General features: G+C 40.6%; 1 protein-coding gene across 2 annotated transcripts in view; it reads right to left on the bottom strand.

Annotated features, from left to right (window-relative positions):
• The window catches only part of ATIC (5-aminoimidazole-4-carboxamide ribonucleotide formyltransferase/IMP cyclohydrolase), a 28,333-nt gene extending 10,664 nt beyond the window's left edge, over positions 1–17,669 (bottom strand). For both annotated transcript variants that reach the window (XR_008201466.1, XM_052661244.1), the window contains exons 1-12: positions 17,554–17,669; positions 17,104–17,230; positions 15,527–15,603; positions 14,765–14,831; positions 9,736–9,824; positions 8,869–9,020; positions 8,378–8,534; positions 5,385–5,510; positions 4,455–4,562; positions 3,597–3,682; positions 2,515–2,604; positions 1,101–1,229 (exon numbers count right to left, since the gene is read on the bottom strand). Coding sequence is in view for 1 of the 2 variants with exons in the window: in XM_052661244.1 (XP_052517204.1) it covers positions 1,101–1,229; positions 2,515–2,604; positions 3,597–3,682; positions 4,455–4,562; positions 5,385–5,510; positions 8,378–8,534; positions 8,869–9,020; positions 9,736–9,824; positions 14,765–14,831; positions 15,527–15,603; positions 17,104–17,230; positions 17,554–17,572 (1,227 nt within the window). In the remaining variant the exon portion in view is untranslated. The remainder of the gene's footprint in view (positions 1–1,100; positions 1,230–2,514; positions 2,605–3,596; positions 3,683–4,454; positions 4,563–5,384; positions 5,511–8,377; positions 8,535–8,868; positions 9,021–9,735; positions 9,825–14,764; positions 14,832–15,526; positions 15,604–17,103; positions 17,231–17,553) is intronic.
• Positions 17,670–26,162: the final 8,493 nt, after the last annotated feature.

The following is a 26,162-nucleotide window of genomic DNA, read 5'->3' as shown; positions in this document are numbered from 1 at the left end:
CAATCATTGACTTTATAGGAAGATATATTTGGTCAATCATTTCAACTCACTGCAAAGTCATCATTATTTTTATCGAACGTTCAGTCACACATCTGCAAGGCAGAATGATGATCGAGCAGGTAGTTCTATCATTGGGGAGGTATGGTAGGTATGGTTGGTTAGTACATAAGACAGAGGCACAGTACACACTCAGGGGCAGACAGGAGGCCAAAGGGCAGACAGTAAATTTTATGTTTAAATTTTTCCTGTCTTGCCTTAAAAATATGAATTTTTAGTTCATCTGTATCTCACGTCAAGCATTCAGTCAAAAATGCCAGGCATACCAGCAGACAAGACCAGATAACGATGAAGTTAGTTACACATCCAAAGTAATGAAAAAAAAAAGTACAGCCAACATCAGATCTGGAGAAAATATCCTTTAAAACTGAAGGCCCAATCAGGAGATCTCAGAAAAACAAGTACCAGCTCAACCATTTCCTTACTGTGTAGCCAAATCTCTTAATTGTCCTCTATGTCACAATTTTGTGATCTTTACAATACAGATGACAGTGGTCATGCTCCACCCAGAGGCAGCTGTGCATATTAAATGATATAAAACATGTAAATAAAAAAAAACACCACCACCCAATCCAGTATTATCCTAGGAACATGTCCTTCGAAAATATGACAACAGGACAAAAGCAAAATCATTACTACATGTAAACATGGACCACAGACAGCCCTGAACGTGGAAACAACCTAGATACCCATCACAGTACACAGACTGCCACGGGCCTTTCTGATGACGATGTGGACCTATGCTTATTGATACAGAAACAGAGTTGTAGCTTAATGCACGGAAAAAAGTCAAGTGATAAAAAACATGATCCCATTTATGCAGAACTGAAGATAACTAACCACATACACACAGATACACAAAAGTTTCTAACATGGTTGGTCTTCTGCTCACTTTTCTCAAACTGACTTGACAAATCAAAGAAGGACCAGCTCTTTGCATATTGATCAGTTTTAAGATATGGGCCTTCATAAACGCATAAGCATATAAATATTAGAAAACTGACCTACTGAATTACTGGTATTCAGTTATTTTTCAGACTTACATCTTTATTCTTGGTAACAATGTTGCTAAACAGTGACCTGTTGACAACACTATTATTTCTCTTCTGGCTTAAACGAAGACCAAAGAGAGTTCGAACTTCATTTTCATCTGGATTGTAAGACTGGTCCATCTAAATAAAACACAGATTTTAAAAGTTAAGAGTAAAAAAATCTACATCTCTCAAAATCATTCACTTAATTTATGTTCAAGGTATATTATTACAAGCAAGGTTATATGCATTTTTTTTCCCCCTGACTTAAGCAGGTACAAGATCATTTCAGGATGGATGTAATAGAATGGCCAGGCACCAATATTTTGCTCCAAAACTTTATAGGCTTTATAACCTCACAGGATTTTGTAACTTACACCAACATAATAGAACCAATGATTCCAACAGAGAATTTCTGGTTTTAGTAACTGAAAGCACTACCCACATAGTTTTGTTTTGTTTTCTTTAAAAACAAAACAAAACAGTAGATAAAACAGATTAGCTACAAAACAGGCAGTGTCACAAAAATTAACCACTAGTTTTCTTTCTAATAATTTATTACAAATACTCAGCCAAGATTAAAAAGTTCAGTGGAGAATAGCATTTGTAGCATGTGTCTTTGTCATTTGGAAAGGGGTATGTCATTCATGGCTCTCTTGACCTCTTCCAGATTTTGATCTGAAATGATGGGACATGGGAATAACCTATGTCATAATACTATTCTCTCCCCAGACATTTTCCTATACTTAAACAGTACAGAAAGCACTGATAACATGTAACTCAGAAGCAAGCCCTCATAGTAATTCTACTTAATTTGCATTTTCATTAATTCTAAAATGGTCCTTTTTTTTTTTCTATTATAAAATTTCTAAAACTGAGATGTGCCCACCTATAACTGATGTCAAAAAACTTGTCCCTGGTCAGGCAGAGAAAACAGGTTTTTCATGGTTGTAATTATGTGTCTAGGTGCAAACTTAGCCAAATTCCCAAACAAAATATTGAGGAAGCCCTGGTATTCTTCTGACACCCTGAAACATGATACTGTCTTGTGCTGAATATCAATCGAGTATTTGCTGAATATGCCCAGACTATGTATTTCAGGAAAGATGAGCAAGAAATTGAAAATATTACTTTAAAAAAAGGTAACAGAGTGGCAGAAGGAAAGGAAAGATTTCAAATAACCTTTAAGACCTTTTGAATAGGAAACCATTTTAAATAAATTATTTTTTAAAAAATTAAAATAAAGGATGAGAAAGCTATCTTGATCTGAAACTCAAAAAAACAGGAAGAAAAAATCTGCAGGATTAAGGATAAAGAAATCATAGTAAAGAAGGATAAATTAGAACAGTTATCAGTATAAAGCAAAGATTAAATATGGGGAAAAATAAAAGAGCAAATTACTACTGCAAATATGAATTGCACTAACCTGAAGAACACAGTAATTCCCGTTTTTCTTTTTGGAAAGTATTTTCAAAGCTTCATTTTCATATCCCGGGGCAATAATACCATCAGATACCTATACATGTATCAACATTAGATATTAATTTCTACTTTAAAAAATCAGAGATACCTCCTAAACAATCTAGACATACTTATGTGTCGTAAATTATGCAGCGGCAGTTTCTGGTTTCTACCTCCACTAGATAAGACAAACACTACACTTGGAAAAGATAAGTCTGTGCTAGAAGACAACTTTTTACAGCTGATCTTATCTCATTAGTGCCCCTTTGGTTGTCTGTTTCAATTTTAATGAAGAATATATGAATGATTTGCTGTGATACATGTATCTTAGGAAGACACAGGACTTTTTTACTATTCTGTTCAGGGCTTGTTTTGTACTAATTAGACAGAGCATGTTCTTCCAGTTCTGGCTTTTCTAGAACTTGGCTAAATGATCCGAGGCAAGGCAGGCTCCTCAAGAGCAAGAGAAGGGGTTCAGAGGAAATCCGAGATTAACACAGTATAGCTAAAGACACAAAAGGTACAAAAGTCACAGCTCACACCCCAAGCCTCATGCTATATATAATGTATAATGCAGCATGCCAACTCCACTGCAGCTGGGGATGGTAGGGGTGATGGTAAAAAGCCCTGCGATGAAACTAAATATCGTCAGGCCACTGGCCCTGTTAGTTTTAATGCTAACTGTTTCCTTCCAAGCTACCTGAGCTAACCTCATTCTTCTCTGTTTCCCCAATCCCCAACACCACCTCCCCACCTTTCTGGAATGCTTGCTTGGTACTCAATTGATGGGGGTTACTTTTTCAGAATAGGTTATAATTTCCCCCACTATACAGTCTCTTTCATTACAGACCTAAGGTATACAGTCAGCTTCAGAAATAATAATTCTGGCATTAAAATAATGACTAGAAAATTTAAAAGAATTAAATATGTAAAACTTTACATCGCAAGAGCCAAATACAGACATTATACATTATGGTTTCAATAAACACTATGCAAAATTTGGCTCTACTTAGTTATATATAGATTAAGATACAGAATTCCACTAACCTCTCTGGAGATAATCTTGGCAGTAGGGACATCACAAACATCAGATAATGCAACAAAGTCACCAAACGAAGACATCCTATCAGCCCCTGTAAATAAAAACTAAAACGTCGTATTTATCACAGATTATCCTTATACAGAAAAAAATAACATTCAAAAATCCCCAAAGTGACCACATAAAATCTAACTTGAGATTTAAACAATAGATTAGTAAGTTGTTTAATTGAAATTATCATCATGAAATATTCTTTAATTTTACCTTCTAGAGCAACATTCAGCAAAGGGCCTGACAGTAAATATTTTTTAAGCTTTGTGATCCCTTCGTGTTCCAACTCAGGTTGGAACAGTCACCGACATACTATATCACCCTACTCCAACTGAACTATATTGACAAAGATGGGTAGTGGGCTGGATTAACCTGTTGAATAATAGCTTGCTAACCCTTGCTGTAGAAGGTAAACTATGATAAAGTATCTCAATAACCTCCTATTAATGTTGTTATAATATTCATAGCTATTAAACTTATGAATTAGACATCTGTGAATTATATAAAATATTAACTTTAACCAAATTCAGTGTACTTAAATAACCACAATTTAAGCAAAACAAATACATTCAATAGCCTAATCTGAAATTTTGTGCACCAAATCCCAAGTGTGTTCCCCTTTATTACATTAAAATACTAAAACACACATTTTTATAAACAAATTTATTCCAAGGCTCTCATATAGTTATTCTGAAGTACTAATAAAAAATGAATTAAAATAACTTGAAATCTTATAACAAAAAGGACATTTAAGATAAGATATTACCTTTCCTCCAAAAAAAAAAAGACAAACTACATGCTATTATTCGTCTGACCTCTTGCTCTTGCATATGCAGTGGCTATGGGTGTGAGGGTTTTGTGCAGATCATAGACCATGCAGACTTTGGCTTCATCTTCACTGAGTGGAATTCCAACAGCAGCACCTGGTATAGAGACCCATTAATAAACCCAAAATCTCAGTTACCACTTTTCAATTCCTACATTAGGACAACATTTTTCCAAACGTCTGGTCTATGCAGGGTACTTTCTAGTGCTTATGCCAAATTAAACAAAAACCTACTCGGCCAGATAATTAAATGCCAAAATAGAACTACAGGGGAGGGTGAAGCAGGGGAGCATCTCTCCTCTCTGGCCTCTGAGATAGAGCCACCGAGTCTGCCAGCACGAGGTGTGTGTATGGAGCGACTTCACTTCACCACTGACGCTTTCTCTGTCCTGCCTGATATCACACAGTTTTCCTGCTGCTCCCATTGTTTGAACATCCAAACAATATCTGAGAGCTAATTATGTGGTGAATTGTCAGAGGGAGTTATACATAAGTTGTAAAGTTGACCGAGACACAGAAGCAAAAAGGTCTCTCAGACAATGGCCATAGAAAGTTAAAAGTGTTGTAACAAATTCTTGATGTCTGCTCAGTTAAATCTTCAGCCATGTGGAAAAATTTTAGTCATACTGCATTAGGCAACATCACTTTTATTTTCTAAAACATGCTTCCACTACAAATAAAACTATTTCCTGACCTTCCTATAACAATGTTACACATTATTTTTATGTAAATAATACATGTGCATGTTATTGTTATCTGATTTTATCCCGTTACTACGTTGACATCATTATTAATCAAAAGCGGTTTCGGACTTCCCAGGCTGTTCACATTTGCTTTAGAGTCTTGTCAAATTTCTAAAAACTTTAAAAAGAAATTCATTTTAAACAGTTCCAGAGAATCCCAGAGTGCAATGCTTTACCTGCTGGGCTAACATGTTTGAAAGATGCAGCGGCTGGAAGGCCTAAAGCTTCTCTGAGCTCCTTCACCAGCTGCCAGGCGTTCAAAGCATCACACAAGTTTATAAATCCAGGGGCTCCATTCAGAACTACACATAAAAAAAAGCATGAACAAGCAACGTCAATAAGATGTATACATTTCCTAGAAAAGATGTTAAACACATAAAGACTGCACAAAAATGCTTCACAAGAAGTATAATGAAGAGGCGAACGGATATACATGAACATATAAGAACTCAGTGAGATGAGTGAATAGAGCACCAGAGTCTGAACCCATGTTACCAAACACACACACACACACACACACACACACACACACACACACACACACACACACACAGAAATGCATGAACATAAATACGAGCACGCACCATGAGGACCAAAACCAGCTAACCCATAAATAAATCAGCAGAGAATTCAGGAACAGGAAAAAGTACAACTAGACTAGCCATCATCAGGGATCCACTTCAGTACAGAACTAAGATAAAATAATTGTGGCGACTTTACTGTACAATTTAGAGTATTTCTAATATAATATTGGAGAAGGAAATGGCAACCCACTCCAGTATTCTTGCCTGGAGACTCCCATGGACGGAGGAGCCTGGTGAGCTACAGTCCATGAGGTTGCAGAGTTGGACACGACTAAGCAACTGAGCATAGTATTTTAAAGTTGAAAGTCGTGTCAGTTTAAGAAATAGCGTTATAAACTAAAGCAGGAGTTTAGTGGGTGGGAGAGATGGAGGGAAAAAACTCATTTGATGGACAGGGGAGGAGGTCCTCTTCTTTTAATTGGACTCAGCAGGCTTGGCTTCAAGCTGAAGTGCAGTTAAAAAGGAGCCTACAAGTTTTTTGCTGCCTATTTTCTTAACAGTGGCAGGATTTTTAAAAGTCAAAATCTTATGAATAAATATTTATAAGAAGTTTAGCATACACACACAAAGTAATGGGCCACCAATTAAAAACAACTTAACAATTTCATTTCCTCTGTGTTATCTTCAATAGCAGATACTTTCACAAGCAAAACCTTGCCAAATATCTACTGAGTGCCTACTACAATGTTAGGCACTGTTCTAGGAGCTTGGGATATTATCAGTGAATAAAACAGTCCCTCCCAAATTACTGTCATCATGAAGATTATGAGGGGAGTCAGAAAGGAAACTAAACGTGAAATAAAATTATACAACAGAAAATTAGTTATTTACCCAAACGAATTGAAGGCTTGGGTCTATACAAAAGCATGTACAAAAATCTTTATAACAGCTTTATTCATAAACTGCCAAACAGCATCCATCTATTTTTGATGTCTTTCAATAGGTGAATGAATAAACTGGTACATTCACACACAGTAAAATATTATTCCGTAATAAGAAGAAATGACTATCAAAAGACATGGAGGAACCTTAAATACAGATTGTTAAGTGAAAGAAGTCAGTCTGAAAAGACTACATACTGTTTGTTTCCAACTATACGATATCTGGAAACAGCAAAAAAGCAAAAGTATCCAGTGAGAAGATCAGTGGTTGCCTGTGGTTAGTTACAAGGCTGAAGGGGAGGAGTTTTTAGGGTGGAGAAACTATTATGCAAGATAATATCAGGTTTCCCTAGTGGCTCAGTGGTAAAGAACATGCCTGCCAATGCAGGAGATGTGGGTTCAATTCCTGGGTCGGGAAGATCCCCTGGAGAAGGAAGGAAATGGCAACCCACTCCAGTATTTTTGCCTGGGAAATTCCATGGACAGAGGTGCTTGTCAGGCTACAGTCCATGGGTCCCAAAAGAGTCAGACACAATTTAGCAACTGAACAACAGGATAATTTTCATAAGATGAATAAATTATGTTTGTCCAAACTCATTGAATGTACAATACATTTTGAATCTAAACTATGGATCTTAGATATGTGGTATGGGCAAAATATAAAATTAAAAAAAAAACACCTGCTCTTTTTAATAAAATTACTTGGAAATAAAGTTCCCTTAAACAAACAAAAAAAGGACTATTTCCACAGAGCTCATGCGAGAGGCACCGAAGCAGCAAAATAGGCAACAGTAAACAACAGAGGTTGTCCCCCGCAACACTTCACCCTCAAAGTCTTTACACCTACAACTCTCTGCTCTGCCCGCTGGACCCACCCTTCCCTTGTACCAGGCAGTAGGATGTGCTTGCTCACTAAACAACCCACCTTAACAACAAGTTAGGGCTTCCCTGGTGGCTCAGATGGTAAAGAATCTGCCTGCAATGCGGGAGACCTGGGTTCGATCCCTGGGTTAGAAAGATCCCCTGGAGGAGGGCATGGCAACCCACTCCAGTATTCTTGCCTGGGGATTCCCCATCGACAGAGGAGCCTGGTGGGCTACAGTCCATGGAGTTGCAGAGAGTCGGACATGACTGAGCGATGAAGCACAACGAAACAGAATCAAACAACTGTAACTGTAAAACTCTCCTATTACTCTACAAATCCTTAAGCCCTGACTAAGTTCAAAGAATTATCTTTATCATTCTTAGTTCCTAACCTCTCATTACTATTTTGGCTCATTTCAACCGGGCTGCCAGATCGATCCATCATTCCAAGGAAATCGCTTTTCTGTAACATTCTCAAATCAAATAGCCACTGCTCTCAGCAGCCCTGTTTCCTCTGAAGGTTCCTCTACTGCCACCTCAAGGTTTGGTCCTAACCATCTTACTATGAAATCCAGACCATCTCATCCTGTCCCAACATCTTCAAAGCCAATATCCACACAAAGATACTTCAATCTGTATTTTCAACTTGACTTCTCTTCAAAACCCTGGATTATCACAGTTTTTGTTTACAAGGCCCACTCGCAACTCACATTTCAGACAACTATAAGAGGTACCATGCAATTCATTTTCTAAAAAGTGGATCACGTCTCACACAATAGAAAGAAAGACACATGCACACCCAGACATGGCAAACCATGCCACATAACACTCAGCCTTTACCTGTGATAGGGAGCTTGGGCTTCAGGGTATACAGCTGGGCAGGAGTCTGATGAGGGTTCATTCCATACCTCAGGGGCATCTGAGATACCCCTTTACTGTACTCTTTCCTGAAGTAATCTGAGATTGCTTCATCATACTGTGCTGTATGAGTAAAAGCCTGAGAAAAGAGTTAAGGTTTGTGAAATACCCACAGTATTTCCCAAAGTGAGGTTAAAAATGGTTTTCAAGTGCTATATATCCAACTACACCCACAAGCCCACACACACACACTCAGGCAGGAAAGACACGAACTAATACTAAACAGCACAAAGAATTACGCCCTGCCACTTTTCTTTCAATTCTTAGACAGAAGACCTCTCTGAATGTTGGTCTCTCCATTTCTAATAAAAGGATAACGGCTCCAAGCAGAGCCCCGGGAGGTGATGTGATGTGGTGAGAACGGAGTACTGCTGGTTTTGCAAACACCACACCAGATAAAAGCATGTTCCCACCTTCAAGGCTAATTGGCGTCTTGTCTCCAAGGATGTGTCTTTGCTGTCAGAGTCCCGCATCTCTGAGGCTACAGCTGCATAGTCCTCCGGCTCACACACGACTGTCACTCGAGCATGGTTTTTGGCTGCGGCTCTTAGCAGAGTCACTCCTCCTTTGAAGAACAAAAGACGATTTGCATTTTCATCAGTTTAACCTCTTTCAAACCAAGTGACTGTACATGCTGTGCGTTCGTGAAAACACGTTCAGTCATTTCTGATTCTTTGTGACCCCAAGGACTTTAGCCTGCTTGGCTCCTCTGCTCGTGGGATTTTCCAGGCAAGAACACTGGAGTGGGTTGTCATTTCCATCTCCAAGGGATCTGTCCAATGCAAGGACTGAAGCCGCGTCTCCTGCTTGGCAGGCGGATTCTTTACCACTGAGCCACCTGGGAAGCCCCAAAATTAAGAAAAATAATATGTGCGTGCTAAGTCATATTCGAAAAATAAGCCAGATCAATCTCTACATCAAGAGCTCTGAAAACATCAATGAATTAATCACCAGAGAAACAGGAGACGCTGGTTTGATCCCTGGGTGGGTAAGATCCCCTAGAGGAGGAAATGGCAAACCCACTCAAGTATTCTTGCTTGGAGAATCCCATGGACAGAAGAGTCTGGTGGGCCACAGTCCATGGGGTCACAAAGAGATGGACACGACTTAGTGACTAAACAACAACAATCCCAGAGACTATCTTCTACTCCTTCAACAGTGCACACTGGGACTTCCCAGGTGGCTCAGACGGCAGAGTCATTTCATTTACAGTGTAAACAGTCTGCAAAAATGGTTTTTTTAAGTGTAAACAGTCTGCAAAAATGGTTTTTTTAACTTACCAATATCAATATGTTCAATAGCCTCTTCAACAGTTACACCTGGAGAAGCCACTGTCTTCCCAAAGGGATACAGATTACAAACAACAACTCTGAAATAAAGAGGAATTCAGCTATCCTTAAAAACTGCAAACTTCCACCATTTACATTTCAGTAACTGCTAACACTAAAACATTAAAAAGAAATTTACAAAAGCAGCAAAATGGCTGTCTCAGGAGGCCTTACAAATAGCTGTGAAAAGAGAAGCAAAAAGCAAAGGAGAAAAAGAAAGATATAAGCATCTGAATGCAGAGTTCCAAAGAACAGCAAGTAGAGATAAGAAAGCCTTCCTCAGCAATCAATGCAAAGAAATAGAAGAAAACAACAGAATGGGAAAGACTAGAGATCTCTTCAAGAAAATTGGAGATACCAAGGCAACATTTCATGCGAACATGGGCTCGATAAAGGACAGAAATGGCATGGGCCTAACAGAAGCAGAAGATATTAAGAAGAGGTAGCACGAATACACAGAAAAACTGTACAAAAAAGAGCTTCACGACTCAGATAATCACGATGGTGTGATCACTCACCTAGAGCCAGACATCCTGGAATGTGAAGTCAAGTGGGCCTTAGGAAGCATCACTATGAACAAAGCTAGTGGAGGTGATGGAATTCCAGTTGAGCTATTTCAAATCCTGAGAGATGATGCTGTGAAAGTGCTGCACGCAATATGTCAGCACATTTGGATGGCCACAGGACTGGAAAAGGTCAGTTTTCATTCCAATCCCAAAGAAAGGCAATGCCAAAGAATGCTCAAACTACTGCATAATTGCATTCATCTCACATGCTAATAGAGTAATGCTCAAAATTCTCCAAGCCAGGCTTCAGCAATACATGAACTGTGAACTTCCAGATGTTCAAGCTGGTTTCAGAAAAGGCAGAGGAACCAGAGATCAAACTGCCAACATCCGCTGGATTATGGAAAAAGCAAGAGAATTCCAGAAAAACATCTATTTCTGCTCTATTGACTATGCCAAAGCCTTTGACTGTGTGGACCACAATAAATTGTGGAAAATTCTGAAAGAGATGGGAATACCAGACCACCTGACCTGCCTCTTGAGAAACCTATATGCAGGTCAGGAAGCAACAGTTAGAACTGGACACGGAACAACAGATTGGTTCCAAATGGGAAAAGGAGTACATCAAGGCTGTATATTGTCACCCTGCTTGTTTAACTTCTATGCAGGGTACATCATGAGAAACGCTGGGCTGGAAGAAGCACAAGCTGGAATCAAGATTGCCGAGAGAAATATCAATAACCTCAGAGATGCAGATGACACCACTCTTACGGCAGAAAGTGAAGAACAACTAAAGAGCCTCTTGATGAAAGTGAAAGAGGAGAGCGAAAAAGTTGGCTTAAAGCTCAACATTCAGAAAACTAGGATCATGGCATCTGTCTCATCACTTCATGGGAAACAGATGGGGAAACAGTGGAATCAGTGGCAGACTTTATTTTTGGGGGTTCCAAAATCACTGCAGATGGTGACTGCAGATATGAAATTAAAAGATGCTTACTCCTTGGAAGGAAAGTTATGACCAACCTAGAAAGAATATTGAAAAGCAGAGACATTACTTTGCCAACAAAGGTCTGTCTAGTCAATGCTATAGTTTTTCCAGGGGTCGTGTATGGATGTGAGAGTTGGACTATGAAGAAAGCTGAGAGGCAAACAATTGATGCTTTTGAACTGTAGTGTTGGAGAAGACTCTTGAGAGTCCCTTGGACTGCAAGGAGATCCAACCAGTCCATCCTAAAGGAGATCAGTCCTTGGTGTTCTTTGGAAGGACTGAGGCTGAAGCTGAAACTTTAATACTTCGGCCACCTCATGAGAAGAGTTGACTCATTGGAAAAGACCCTGATGCTGGGAGGGAATGGGGGCAGGAGGAGAAGGGGATGACAGAGGATGAGATGGTTGGATGGCATCACCGACTAGATGGATTTGAGTTTGAGTGAACTCTAGGAGTTGGTGATGGACAGGGCGGCCTGGCGTTCTGTGATTCATGGGGTTGCAAAGAGTTGGACATGACTGAGCGACTGAACTGAACTGCTAACATGACCAAAACCCCTAATGATTGAAAATATGAACTCTGAGTTTGACACTTCAAAGTTCTAAGAAGTTACAATGAAACATCAGGACTTCTCATGCTTGCAAGAGCACAGGGAAACAGAAGGGGCCAGAGTCAGCAAATGCTCTCAATACACATTATTCCCACCAAATCATAATGAAATGTTGCTGCCTGGGTAACCTTAGCTAGCCACTGTACTATCAAGCCCTAAAAATTTAAAAAAAAAAAAATATATATATATATAGGCATAAATCTTCATTATATTTTAAAATGGATCCTTAGAAATAACATCTAAAGCATAAGCATAAGTTGGATATTACCATAATTTAAAGCTTTTATGATGGTCAAATGATACCATTAAGATTATGAAAACAATCTACAGAATGGGATAAAATGGATTCTTACAACTCAATAATAGATAAATAACTCAATATAGCAAATACACAACATTGTAAAGCAATTATATTTCAACTTTTTAAAAATGGGCAAAGCATCTGAACAGACATTTCTCTGAAGGTACGCACATGAAAAGATTAGGAAATACAAATCATAATTACAAGAAACCCGTGTTATACCCACTAAAAATGTTAAAAGGAAAAAAAAAAGATAACAAATGTTGGTGATGATGCAGAGAAAGAACCTCTGTATACTGCCAGTGGGAATATAAACTGATAAGGCCTGGAAAATAAGTCTGGCAACTCCTGCAAAGGTTAAAGAGTTACCAGATAACCATGAAATTAACATTCTCAGGTATATGCCCAAGAGAAATGAAAATATAGGTCCACACAAAAACTTGTACACAAATGTCCCGTTTCTTTAGTCAGTATATCCCAAAGTGGAAACAATCCAAATATCCATCAACTGATGAATAAATGAGAGTATATCTATCTATATGTGATGTGATTAGTCACACAGTCGTGTCTGACTCTTTGCGACCCCATGGACTGTAGCCTACCAGGCTCCTCTGTCCATGGGATTTTCCAGGCAATAGTACTGGAGTGGATTGCCATTTCCTTCTCCAGGGGGTCTTCCCGACCCAGGGATTGAACCCAGGTCTCCTGCATTGTAGACAGACGCTTTACCATCTGAGCCACCAGGGAAGTCTGATAAGTGATTACTTTTCAGCAATAAAAAATGAATCAATGATATATGCTGTAACACGGATGAACTCTGAAAACATGCTAAGAAGCTAGTCACAAAGGACCATGTATTATACAAATCCACTGAGGGGCAGTGCTCATAGAAATCCACAGAGACGGAAAATAGGCTGGTGGTGGTCTGGGCTGTTGGGGAATATGGAGATTGAAAGTTAATGGGCAGAGTTTGGGGCAGGAGGGAGAGTGCCAGAGGGAAGGGCAGGGATGAATATATTCTAATATTAACTGTGGTGGTAACTATGCAACTCTAAATATACTAAAAACTACTGAATTATCTACTTTAAATTGAGGAATTATATGGTATGTGAATTATATCTGAATAAAGCTAAAAAGCAAGAGAGTTCCAGAAAAACATCTATTTCTGCTCTATTGACTATGCCAAAGCCTTTGACTGTGTGGACCACAATAAACTGGAAAATTCTGAAAGAGATGGGAATACCAGACCACCTGACCTGCCTCTTGAGAAACCTATATGCAGGTCAGGAAGCAACAGTTAGAACTGGACATGGAACAACAGACTGGTTCCAAATAGGAAAAGGTGTATGTCAAGGCTGTATATTGTCACCCTGCTTATTTAACTTCTATGCAGAGTACATCATGAGAAACGCTGGACTGGAAGAAGCACAAGCTGGAATCAAGATTGCCAAGAGAAATATCAATAACCTCAGATATGCAGATGATACCACTCTTATGGCAGAAAGTGAAGAGGAACTAAAAAGCCTCTTGATGAAAGTGAAAGAGGAGAGTGAAAAAGTTGGCTTAAAGCTCAACATTCAGAAAATGAAGATCATGGCATCTGGTCCCATCACTTTATGGGAAATAGATGGGGAAACAGTGGAAACAGTGTCAGACTTATTTTTTGGGGCTCCAAAATCACTGCAGATGGTGACTGCAGCCATGAAATTAAAAGACGCTTACTCCTTGAAAGAAAAGTTATGACCAACCTAGAAAGAATATTGAAAAGCAGAGACATTACTTTGCCAAAAAAGGTCCGTCTCGTCAAGGCTATGGTTTTTCCAGTGGTCATGTATGGACGTGAGAGCTGGACTGTGAAGAAAGCTGAGCGCCAAAGAATTGATTCTTTTGAACTGTGGTGTTGGAGAAGACTCTTGAGAGTCCCTTGGACTGCAAGGAGATCCAACCAGTCCATTCTAAAGGAGATCAGCCTTGGGATTTCTTTGGAAGGAATGATGCTAAAGCTGAAACTCCAGTACTTTGGCCACCTCATGCGAAGAGTTGACTCATTGGAAAAGGCTCTGATGCTGGGAGGGATTGGGGGCAGAAGAGGACGACAGGATGAGATGGTTGGATGGCATCACTGACTCGATGGACGTGAGTCTGAGTGATCTCTGGGAGTTGGTGATGGACAGGGAGGCCTGGTGTGCTGCGATCCACGGAGTCGCAAAGAGTCGGACACGACTGAACAACTGAACTGAACTGAACTGAAAGCTATTATACATATGCAACAAAAAGAAACTATGAGTATCATTATGCAAATAACTAAGTTACTTATATGTACCACAATTAGATAATAATTTTTAAAAAAGCAAAGGCTGTTTAAGCATAATTATGTTTGAGTAATATGAATTTGGCAAAATCAAAATGCTCACCCACATACAATGTCACAAACAATGTCCTCAATAAACGTTTACAGTAAGTAATCAGAAAGCTAAACCTAATGTTAACCTTGATATTTAAAAAGAGATACCAGATTTGGCTTTTTTTGTCTTTGATCCTTAATGTACTAAAAGTTCAACTCTGAAAATTTTTACCTTATAAGACTGAAATCAAGTTTGGCCATGTCAGCACTATCTTCTGGGATATTACGAGCCAAGATTCCTAATTCAACAAAGTTAAAGTATTAGGTTCAAAAAACAAGTCAGAATAAGGCACTTCTTTCCAACATGACTGCATCAATCATGTTAAAGCCCCCAGCACTGCCTAATTAAGAATACCAGACAGTACAAAATTAGGATTAGTGAGTACACGTAAAAACTGTTTGCATCAGTTCCCTATTCCCTTTTCCTTAAGCAACACAATGTAAAAGGAATTTCACCTAACTGTTGTCAGTTCCATCAGTGCATATACTCTCGTAAGTAGTAAAGCATTTTAAAAGATTCCTTTGAAAGTCAGTTACCATGTGATGCTTTATTCCAAGCTTGAACCATGGCAAGAGTTTTTTCAGACTCTAAAACCTAAGTATTTTCATTAACTCCAGCAGGAAATAACAAACTCTAAATTATCAGGCCAGGACTAACAGCTACCAGAAGAATCCATCAGGTAATAAAGCAAGCTAGATTGTATTTTAAACATTCTTATGTAGTATGAACGTTAGCAGCAGATGTGACAAAAACAACGTAACCTCACAGTTTTTTTTTGTTTTTTTTTTTAGCTATGATCTGCCTTTTTCCTTATTCCTGCTTACTCTATTAACCATAAGATGATATGGGAAAACCCCAACAAACTTTGTGGCCAACCCATTGCAAAGTTTATTGAAAACCACTATTTAAAATTGAAGATATCCAACCACTTACCAGCATGGACTGCAGGATGCAAGGTTTTTACACGCCCCCCTAGCATTTCAGGAAATCCAGTTAGCTCAGATACATCTCTGAAAACAGATAAACAGAATATTGCTATTGTTTCTGTGAGTTTCATTTTACACTTTATACCATTTCAAAGCATCTTCCAACATTTTTTCAGAGCCTGGATTTTCAGAATTCAGAAAATGAATCATAAGCCATACTAATGAAATATTAAGAAATAAATTCAACTCACAAGTAGGTTGACAATATACAACAAAATTATTAGTATCTTTATCTCAGTAATAGATTAAAAGGGATAGCAAGGATTTAGCCTTTTGGATTGACCTACATAAAAGTTAAAAACCTTTACACTGAAAAAAGAAAAAAAATTACGTAAAAATGTAAGCTGGAAAAGATATTCACAAAGTATGACCCAGGGTCAAATAAAAGACAGCATTTAAGTATCAATCCATATCCCCAAATTGACCTGAACATTTTCTCTGGCTGAATTTACAAGCAAATTTTTATTTTTCTTAAAGATTTATTCATTTATTTTGGGCTGTGCTCGCTGGGTTTTCCTCGCTTCCCACAGGCTTTCTCTAGTTGCAGCAAGTGGAGGCTATTCTCCATTTGTGGTAGGCTTCTCATTGCCATGGCTTATGTTGCAGAGCCACGGGCTCTTAGACACCCGGGCTTCAGTAGTTGTGGCACAGGGGCTCAGGTGCTACACGGCATGTGCAATCTTCCTAGAGCAGGGATTGAACCTGTGTCCCCTGCACTGGCAGGCGGATTCTTCACCACTGTACCACCAGTGAAGCCCGCCAAGTTTTTGAAAACCCACAACATGTGGGGGATAAAGCAAAAAGCAAAACTATCTGTTCTCTGTATGGGCTATGAAATAAAGACCACACTTATAAAAACCCTGGAAGAAAAGACATCAACATGTTGTACACAGTTACCAGATACTGGGGGAAGAGAGGGTGAATCTTAAGAGATGAATTTTAATGATGTGAACAGTTTCACTAAAGAGCCAGTCAAAACAGATCATGTGGGGCAAATAAGCCCCAAAGCTACAACTTTCAGTGAAGCTTGTGAGCCCTAGAGCCCAAGGCTTCTCTTGTGAGTCCAAGAAAAGACAGGGCGATGAGAAGCCCCTGCAGTATAACTAGAGATTAGGCCCCCCACTCACTGCAACTAGAGAAAGCTTGCTGGCAGCAACAAAAAGCCAGCACAGCCAAAAATAAATCATTTCTTAAAAAAAAAAAAAAAATCATAGGCATCCTGAAAATCAACTCCCTTCTTGCACAACAAACAATGCACCTAATATGCGCTGTGTTTTAATATTAATGTGTTATAAGATTCGGCTGAGCGGGGAGGGGCTCTGAAGGTTCCAAATCCTCACTCTGTAAACTTGAAAATAAGTTTAAGCTTCCTGCAAAAGGTGATTTAACTTACCAATCTCACAGCACTGTTGGGAGGAGTAAACAACGTTATTTCTTGCAGTGAATGGAATACCGTACTTTCTGGTCAACGTCACCAAACTACGTTTGGCTTGGACTTAACTTAAAAAGCAAGTTGTGCCTTACCTGACTGCCAAATCAGCATCTCTGAGGGCTTTTGCAGTCCCTCCAGAGGCGATCAGATTCAAACCAACAGAAGCTAAGTTCCTGGCAAACTCCACAAGGCCAGTTTTGTCAGAGACACTAAATAAAGCTGAAACAAAAGACATTTCGCATCACTCTCGGTTCAAGACATTCTGTGCTTCAAAGCCCAGGGGGTCCAGGGGAGGGGGAGCAGTTTGGAGAGGGCATTCGCGAATCTTATGGTCCCCACCACTCAGACTTTGACCCCGGGTCTGGTCCGCCGCCAGCGAGCCGCACTAGAGCGCGCGGGCCCGGGCCTTGCTGACCGCAGCGCCGCCCCCCAACCAGCCAGGGCCCCACAGCTCCCATCTGGCCGCCGCCATCGGCAGCGTGAGGGAGCCGCGGGTCACGGAGGCCGATGGCGCGGCTCCACCAGGGCGCCGAGGAGCTCACCGAGCTGGCCGGGTGCCATGGCTGCAGGCGGCAGGGGTCCGCGGACAAGTTGGGAACAAACGCGGCAACAACACGTGCCGAAGAAGACGGTGCGACCAGAATTTATACCGGAAGGAAGCGGGGCGGGCCTGGTGATCACTTGATCCGTCACGTGATCCAACCCGCCTATGTTCAGGTTCAGAATTGGAGCCTCAGGGCTGTAAGGGAAAGAGGCATTGGCGGCAGCTGGCTTTTAAACCCTTTACTTTAAGGGATCGCCGCCAGCAGTCTCATACTCTGAGAGTTTTTTATCACTGCCATAAAAATGTGGCCGCCCCAGGCCTCTGGAGCTGACTCTTGTTGCCCAGGGCAACCTGTCCTGGAGGCTGCTGCTGCTGCTGCTGCTCAGTCGAGTCCGACTCTGTGCGACTCCATAGGCGGAAGCCCACCAGGCTCCTTTGTCCCTGGGTTTCTCCAAGCAAGAACTCTGGAGTGGGTTGCAGTTTCCTTCTCCAATGCATGAAAGTGAAAAGTGAAAGTGAAGTCGCTCAGTCGTGTCCGACTTTTAGCGACACCATGGACTGTAGCCTACGAGGCTCCTCTGTCCATGGGATTTCCCAGGCAAGAGTACTGGAGAGGGGTGCCATTGAGGCTGAAGTGTAGTTAAAAGTGTTGAAAGCTCTGCCAGAAAAGTCAGTTCAGTTCAGTTTAGTCGCTCAGTCGTGTCCCACTCTTTGTGACCCGGTGGACTGCAGCACTCCAGGCTTCCCTGTCCATCACCAATTCCTATGAGTTGGTGATGCTATCCAACCATCTCATCCTCTGTCATCCCCTTCTCCCGACTTCAATATTTCTCAGCACCAGGGTCTTTTCCAGTGAGTCAGTTCTTTGCATCAGGTATCAAAAGAAATGGAGTTTCAGCTTCAGCATCAGTCCTTCCATTGAATAGTGAGGACTGATTTCCTTTAAGATGGACTGGTTTGATCGCCTTGTAGTCCAAGGGACTCTCTAGTCTCCTCCAACATCACAGTTCAAAATTATCAATTCTTCCCGCTTAACTTTATTTATAGTCCAACTCTTACATCCAGACATGAGTACTTGAAAAACCATAGCTTTGAGTATTCGGACCTAGTGGGCAAAGTAATGTTTCTGCTTTTTAGTATGCTGTCTAGGTTTGTTATAGCTTTTCGTCCAAGAAGCAGACATCTTTTAATTTTATGGCCACAGTCACTGTCCACAGGACTAAGAAAGATGTCACTATTATGTTGATGGACAGTGTATCTCATGGGATAAACAATGTTTCTAAACTACAGGATTTAATATATTTTTAAAATTATATTAAGATGAAAAATACAGGTATTACTTGTCCAGTCAGGAAAAAAAAAGTGGTGTCTTGAAACTTGGCAAATACTTGACTCAAGCCTGGATAAGAGGAATGATAATGGGTAAGGAGGTAAGGGGGACTACCTTTCCTTCATATTTTGGCTGTACCTTCTGGCATGAGGGATCTAGTTCCACCACCAGGGATCAAACTGAGCCCATGGCAGTGAAAGCCCAGAGTCCTAACCACTGGACCATCAGGGAATTACTGAGGATGCCTTTCTTAATCCATTAAAAAAGGGAAAACAAAACTGAACACATTCACCGCTTTTTGAAAGTAACATTTTTGCCACAAAATATATACATGTTGCTGTCTAAATTTTTAAAAAATGTTCTTTATTATAGTTATAATACAAAATAATAGTGCTGCCTATCTTATTCTTCTTAGTCTGGGGCTCACAGCTGCAGAAAAAAAGTTCCTCTCTTACCAACATGCTATTTATTTCTGTTTTTCCTCTTCCCCCTCTAATTCTTCCACTCTCTTCTTTACTCCCCAAAGTGAATACCTATTGGCTAGAATTAAGCGCTGTCTTGTATAATCTCTGAGTATGTGAGCTCTTTGCTCTGAATATTACATTTCTCAGAGAAATATATTATTATAGTGTCTTCAGAGTGTGTTTGCCAACTTTGAATTTAAAAATACAAGGTTCATTATAGTAATAAAGAAAATTTCCTTGGCCAGTCATTGTAGGTTTTTATAGGAAACAAAAAGCAGAAAATAATGCAGAGATTTAGTGATAAGAGGAAAACAAACAGTGCTTAAGCACTAAGCATTTTTCCTGCAAGTGAATTTCAAATATTCAATTTAATAAATATTTATTGAGCCCTATCTGCCTGAACGGCAGAAATATAGCGTCAGAAAGACAAACATGAATATCAACTAACCACCCTTCTCAAGAAGCTCATGATGGAATGAAAGTTTAAAAACAGTTAAGTACAACTAGAAAATACTAATAGAAAGAGAAAACATGGGATTAAACTGATTTTTGCAGCAGTCCATTGGAATAGTAGACTAAAATAGAATGAACTGTGGGTTTCAGAGCAAGACACAACTCTTCTCATTTAAAGATGTTTGTTAACAGTTCTAACTAATGCTGCTACGGTATTAAAGTTTAGACTTGGATAAGTATCTCATAAGTTAATAGCAAGAAGAGTAAATGAAATTTTCACTAACTTTGTGCTACTGGCCATATCACTCCATCTTTGAGGACCTTAGTTGCCTTGAGCGTAATATGGACATAATATTTATTCTGTAGGCTTCAGATTGTAAGAAGCAAATTAATGTATTGAAGGTATAAACTGTGTGGTTTCCCACATGGCGCTAGTGGTAAAGAACCCATCTGCCAATGCTGGAGGAAGGCACAGCAACCTACTCCAGTATTCTTGCCTGGAGAATCCCATGGACAGTGGAGCCTGGTGGGCTACAGTCCATAGGGTCACAAAGAGTTGGGCATGACTGAAGCGACTTAGCACACATACACATACAAACTACAAAGTGACTAATAATGGTAATGTGCCTGGATATAGCGGAAGATAATTATCTCTGACTCCCTACCCAAATTATTCTCCCTTTAAAAACTTTCATGGTTGAGCAAAATCTTCGGAGTTGATTTCTGGACACGAGTTCACCTTCTTTCCAGGTGGCTGGCCTCCTGAATAAAGCAACGTTTTCTTTTCCAACCAACACTTGAGTATTGGCTTTCGAATAGTAAAGATGCTGAACCTGGGTTTGGTAATACACTCTATTCTCTACACTTTGTGTAGATAACTCATTTATCAGGTGTTCTTTCTCAGAATTTATTCAGAAAAGTCAACCTTTAATATTACATCATATTTTCAGAACTTGAAATCAATATCCTGTGTTTGAAGAGAAAAGGTCAGTCTATAAGGTTAAACTAAAATCTTCAATCTAACATCTGGAAAAGTTCCATATAAAAATCATTAGCAAAAGAAAAAATATTTTAGAGCATAATAAAACACTTAGATGCTTTTCTTGGAGCAACCCTTCAAGAGTAGGAACAAGACTCCATATACTTAATAATAAATGAAACACAATTGTCATCTGTCATATGTCTCATTTCCCCCAAAAGAATCAAGTTCAGGATTAAGATTAAATATGAGGCCGAAGAGACCCCACAGTACATCTATTTATTATTGAACCTGAATGTCAAAACAACTCCCAAGCAGAAGAATTACTTCACCATAACATCAAAAAAATTTATTACCACTTTTTTTGTCATTAGTTGCTCAGTCGTGTGCGACTCTTTGAGACCCCATAGACTGTAGCCTGCCGGGCTCCTCTGTCCATGGGATTCTCCAGGTGTGAGATTGCTGGAGTGGGTTGCCATTCCCTTCTCCAGATGATCTTCCCAACACAGGGGTTGAAACCAGGTCTCCCGCATTGTGGGCGGATTCTTTATTCTCTGAACCACTTTATAGGTTTGCCTCTCCCCACTAAAAATTCATGTTTGCTAATACATTAAGGGCAAGGAGATTGTAATGGATGGATAAAAGTAGGGCAGGGATGCTGTGCTAAGTTGCTTCAGTCATGTCCAACTCTTTGCTACCCCATGGTCTATAGCTTGCCAGGTCCTCTGTCCATGGGATTCTCCAAGCAAGAATACTGGCCTAGGTTGCCATGCCCTTCTTTAGAGGATATTCCCAAACCAGAGATCAAACCAAAGTCTCTTGCATCTCCTGCATTGGCAGGCAGGTTCTTTACCACTCGTGTCACCTGGGAAGCCCACAAGGAGGGCACTTAGGACATTTAAGCTTTACAAGGGCTGAGAAATGGAAAAGTCCAAGAAAGTGCAACCACAGAATAATTAAACCATTGCCTGCTTCGATTATTTTCTATGTATTATTTATGTAATGAGTTCATGCAGTCTACACAAAATATTAAGCATGTCAAAAGAAAAGCATGCCTCAAAGAGTAATTAAAGCAAAGATCATTTATTTCTAGAACAGTGTTCCCAGGAGAACATTGCTGCCACTAGGGAGCAGCAAAGGTTGTTCTCAACAAACGTGTAATTTCAAAGTCAAAGATGCTAAGTCCATCAGTTGTATTTGCATAATGTTTTCCTGTTAAAAAAGTGCTCCTGTATCTCATTTTCTTTATAACACACTAAGGGACATTCTATTATTACCCCCCATTTTTCAGATGCAGGACATAAAGACCTTAGAAGCTCAAGGTCACAGTGCCAGAATGGAAACCCTGAGTGTCTTGTACTGGGCTTCACAGGTGGCTCAGTGATAAAGAATCTGCCTGCAGGTGCAGGACAGGTGGGTTCCATCCTTGAGTGGGGAAAATCCCGTGGAGTAGAATATGGCAACCCACTCCAGTATTCTTGCCTGGAAAATCCCATGAACAGAGGAGCCTGGCGGGCTACAAAAAGAGTCAGACAGGGCTGAGCATGCACACACATGTCTTGTACTAGATTAGTACCAGGAGCATTGAGGTAAAGAAACAGTTTTCAGACAAAAGAAAATTAAACAGAAAACTTTCCAGGGACACATGATAAGATCAAGACAGTGTCAACATTAAATGGAAAATGCGTGTGAGTAGCTTTGAAGAAAATTCTTTATCCCACCTTCCTTATGCAAGAAAATACAGATGACCATTGAACAACCCGGGTTTCATTTGCATAGATCCACTTCCGCAAGGACTCGCTAGCCCGCGGTGTTCTCCGGTTGGCATTTGTATCCGCAGATTCGAAATTTCCACCCACAGTGGGTTGAATCTGCGAATGTGAAAACGTGTGTACAGAGGGCGGCGTATGGGACTGAGCATGCGCAGATTTTGGTGAGTGGGCCTTCTGGAAACAATTCGCCTCGTTTATTTGAGGGATGGCCATAATAACAAAACACTGTTTAACAAATGCTGCGTTATCCATTCTCTTGACTGTATACAAAGTTGTGCCAGAAAACATGGGAATTGATAAAAACTGGCTTGCTGTTGTCAGCCTCCCACGTAGTCCCAGAAGATGCCCACCTTCTGGTCTCACCTTCGTGGGGTCCTCTCTCACACTAGCAAGGTTAGTCTGGTGATGGACATCGTGGCTGAAGTGAGGGGGCCGCTTTCAACTGGGACTGTATGGCTTCTTCCTTGAATGGCAAGCTGGGCGATGCAGGCTGCAGGGCAGCGAGCAGCCCTGTGGCTGGAAGCCAAGGTTGGGGTTTCTCCAGCTGAGGTGGCACCTTCAGAGAAGTGAAGCCTCCGTTTGAGACCCTAATGTCTTACCACCCAGGACAGCCATTGCCAGATGTGAACCCACAAATGGTAATGAATGTTGTTTGAAGCTGCTCAATTTGGGAGTAATTTGTTACACAGTAACAGAGCGGGAGTGACTTTCTAGGCCCCGGATGGAGGCACTCCAGCCCCGGTGCCACAGGAGCAAATGGAAACGTTCAGGTCTCTGTCAATGCCTGGCTTGACCGGAAACGCAGTCTAGGCGGTCAGCCAGTCCCCACGCCCAGGCAACCACCGGGCTCTGTCCTCACGTCCTCATTCTCTCTCACCTCAAACTGGCTTGACTGTGTGGCCCCAGCCAGATGTTTTCTATTTGTCTCTTTCTAGTTCTTTATTCTTTGTCCTAGAAAAGCTGCCCGCCTTTCACCTCATTTTGCAGTTCTCTAAGGGGAGAATATCAGCTTCATGAAGTGGTAAATAAAGGTGTTATATTACCTCAGTTGTCTTCTTTCTTTTTTTTTTTAAATTTTTTAAACAGTTTTCGGCAACGGGAAATGAGATCCGAAGCTGACTGCTAACGATCTATGGGACAGCGAGACACAGGTGATGTGCATGCTGTACCCTTTGAGGTCACTGTCTCATACTTACAGGCGGACTGTGGGTAAGTCACTCTCAAATTGGAGCTCCATAGCCTGAGTGAATATCTCCAACACAAACTGTATTTAAAACAAACAACAACTATATATATGCATATATGGGGCTTCCCAGGCGGCACAGAGGTAACGAATCCACCTGCCAGTGCAGGAGAAGCAAGAGATGTGGATTTGATCCCTGGGTCAAGAGTGAGAAGATTCCCTGGCGTAGGAAATGGGCAACCCATCCCTGTGTTCTTGCCTGGAGTATTCCATGGCCAGAGGAGCCTGGCGAGTTACAGCCCATAGGGTTGCAAAGAATCGGACACGACTGAAGCAACTTAGCACACATGCAATCCCAGAAAGTTTCTGGGTTTCTGGAAAGGCTCCAGGGTAGTAATATTGGAAGCCCCCAAAAGTAGCAATCATTGAGGGTCTCTGTGAAGCCTTAAGGTAAGTCCACAGCATAAACTACGGCAGAACTTGGGAAAATAAATTAAGGCAAGAAATGTGAATTGTTTTGACCATCTGAATCAGTATTTAGCAGAAAAAAACTGGTTTTCAGCACTTTTTTCCACCCTCCCCTCCCCCACCAATAATGCCTCACATAGTCTTTACATCTCATCACTGCATGTGTATCCAACCACTTTTTGTGGTCAAACACCTTGAAGTTGCTGTGAATTTCTTTCTCTCATACCCAACATCCAGTCTGTCAGTAAATCCCATCAACTTTGTCTTCAAATGTGTGCAGAATCTAGCCACTTTTTACAACCACCTATTTGGCCAAGTAACTGTCATCTCCTTCCTGGACTATTGCAACATCCTGGTAACTGGTTTTCCCACTTTCTGCCCTTCCCCCTGTAGCCTGTTCTCAACAGTGTGACCAGCTGGAGAAATCCTTTCAAAAGCATGTACAGTTGTCATTCAGCTCTGCCCTAATCTTTCCAAAGGCTTCTCTCACTCTCAGTAAAAGCAGAGGTATTTATAATGAGCCACAGACTATACAATCCTGTCTCTTAACTTCCCTTCCTCTTCCACTGTTCTCATTCTTGTCTCTTCCACTGCAACTGCAGTGGAATTGCTGCTGCTTCAACATTCCAGGCATGCATCTACTTTGAAGGCTCACTCCCTCTCCAGTCTCACATCTTTCCTCATTGTTAACTTTTCGGAGAAACTGTCTCTGACTACACTTTTCATTCATTCCATAGATATTTATTGAGCACCTATTCTGTGTCATGCAATGTTCTAAAATCTTGGGATACAGTAGTGACTCAAATAGACAAAAATGCCTGCCTTCATGGAGTAAGAGGTTGCAGATAATAAGCAATGCACATAATAAAGACATAAATTCAGCCTTAAATCTTATAAAAAAGAAAGAAAACGTAGAATTCTTTATGGAGGATCAAAAATGACATGTTTCAGTGATCAAGGCAGGCCTCACTAAGAAGATGATATTTAAGGAAAGACGAAGAAGAGGGAGTAAGCTACTCCAGTTCAGTTCAGTCGCTCAGTCGTGTCCAACTCTTTGCGACCCCATGAACCGCAGCATGCCAGGCCTCCCTGTCCATCACCAACTCCCAGAGTTTACTCAAACTCATGTCCATTGAGTCGGTGATGCTATCCAGCCATCTCATTTTCTGTCGTCCCATTCTCCTCTTCCCCTCAATCTTTCCCAGCATCAGGAGCTTTTGCAATGAGTCAGCTCTATGCATCAGGTGGCCAAAGTATTGGAGTTTCAGCTTCAGCATCAGTCCTTCCAATGCACACCCAGGACTGACCTCCTTTAGGATGGACTGGTTGGATCTCCTTGTAGTCCAAGGGACTCTCAAGAGTCCTCTCCAACACCACAGTTCAAAAGCATCAATTCTTTGGTGATCAGCTTTCTTTACAGTCCAACTCTCACGTCCATACATGACTGTTGGAAAAACCAGAGCCTTGACTAGATGGACCTTTGTTGACAAAGTAATGTCTCTGCTTTTTAATATGCTATCTAGGTTGGTCATAACTTTTCTTCCAAGGAGTAAGCATCTTTTAATTTAATGGCTGCAATCACCATTTGCAGTGATTTTGGAGCCCTAAAAAATAAAATCAGCCACTGTTTTCACTGTTTCCCCATCTATTTGCCATGAAGTGATGGGACCAGGTGCCATGATCTTTATTTTCTGAATGTTGAGCTTTAAGCCAACTTTTTCACTCTCCTCTTTCACTTTCATCTCTCACTTTCACACTCTCCTCTCTCACCTTCATCGAGGCCCTTTAGTTCTTCTTCACTTTCTGCCGTAAGGGTGGTGTCATCTGCATATCTGAGATTATTGATATTTCTCCCAGCAATCTTGATTCCAGCTTGTGCTTCTTCCAGCCCAGTGTTTCTCATGATGTACTCTGCATAGAAGTTAAATAAGCAGGTGACAATATACAGCCCTGACATA

Source organism: Budorcas taxicolor, chromosome 2 (genome assembly GCF_023091745.1).
Source record: "Budorcas taxicolor isolate Tak-1 chromosome 2, Takin1.1, whole genome shotgun sequence".
Taxonomy (NCBI): Eukaryota; Metazoa; Chordata; class Mammalia; order Artiodactyla; family Bovidae; genus Budorcas; species Budorcas taxicolor.
The sequence above is the reverse complement of the archived record's forward strand: the minus strand, read 5'-3'. Positions and strand labels throughout refer to the sequence as shown.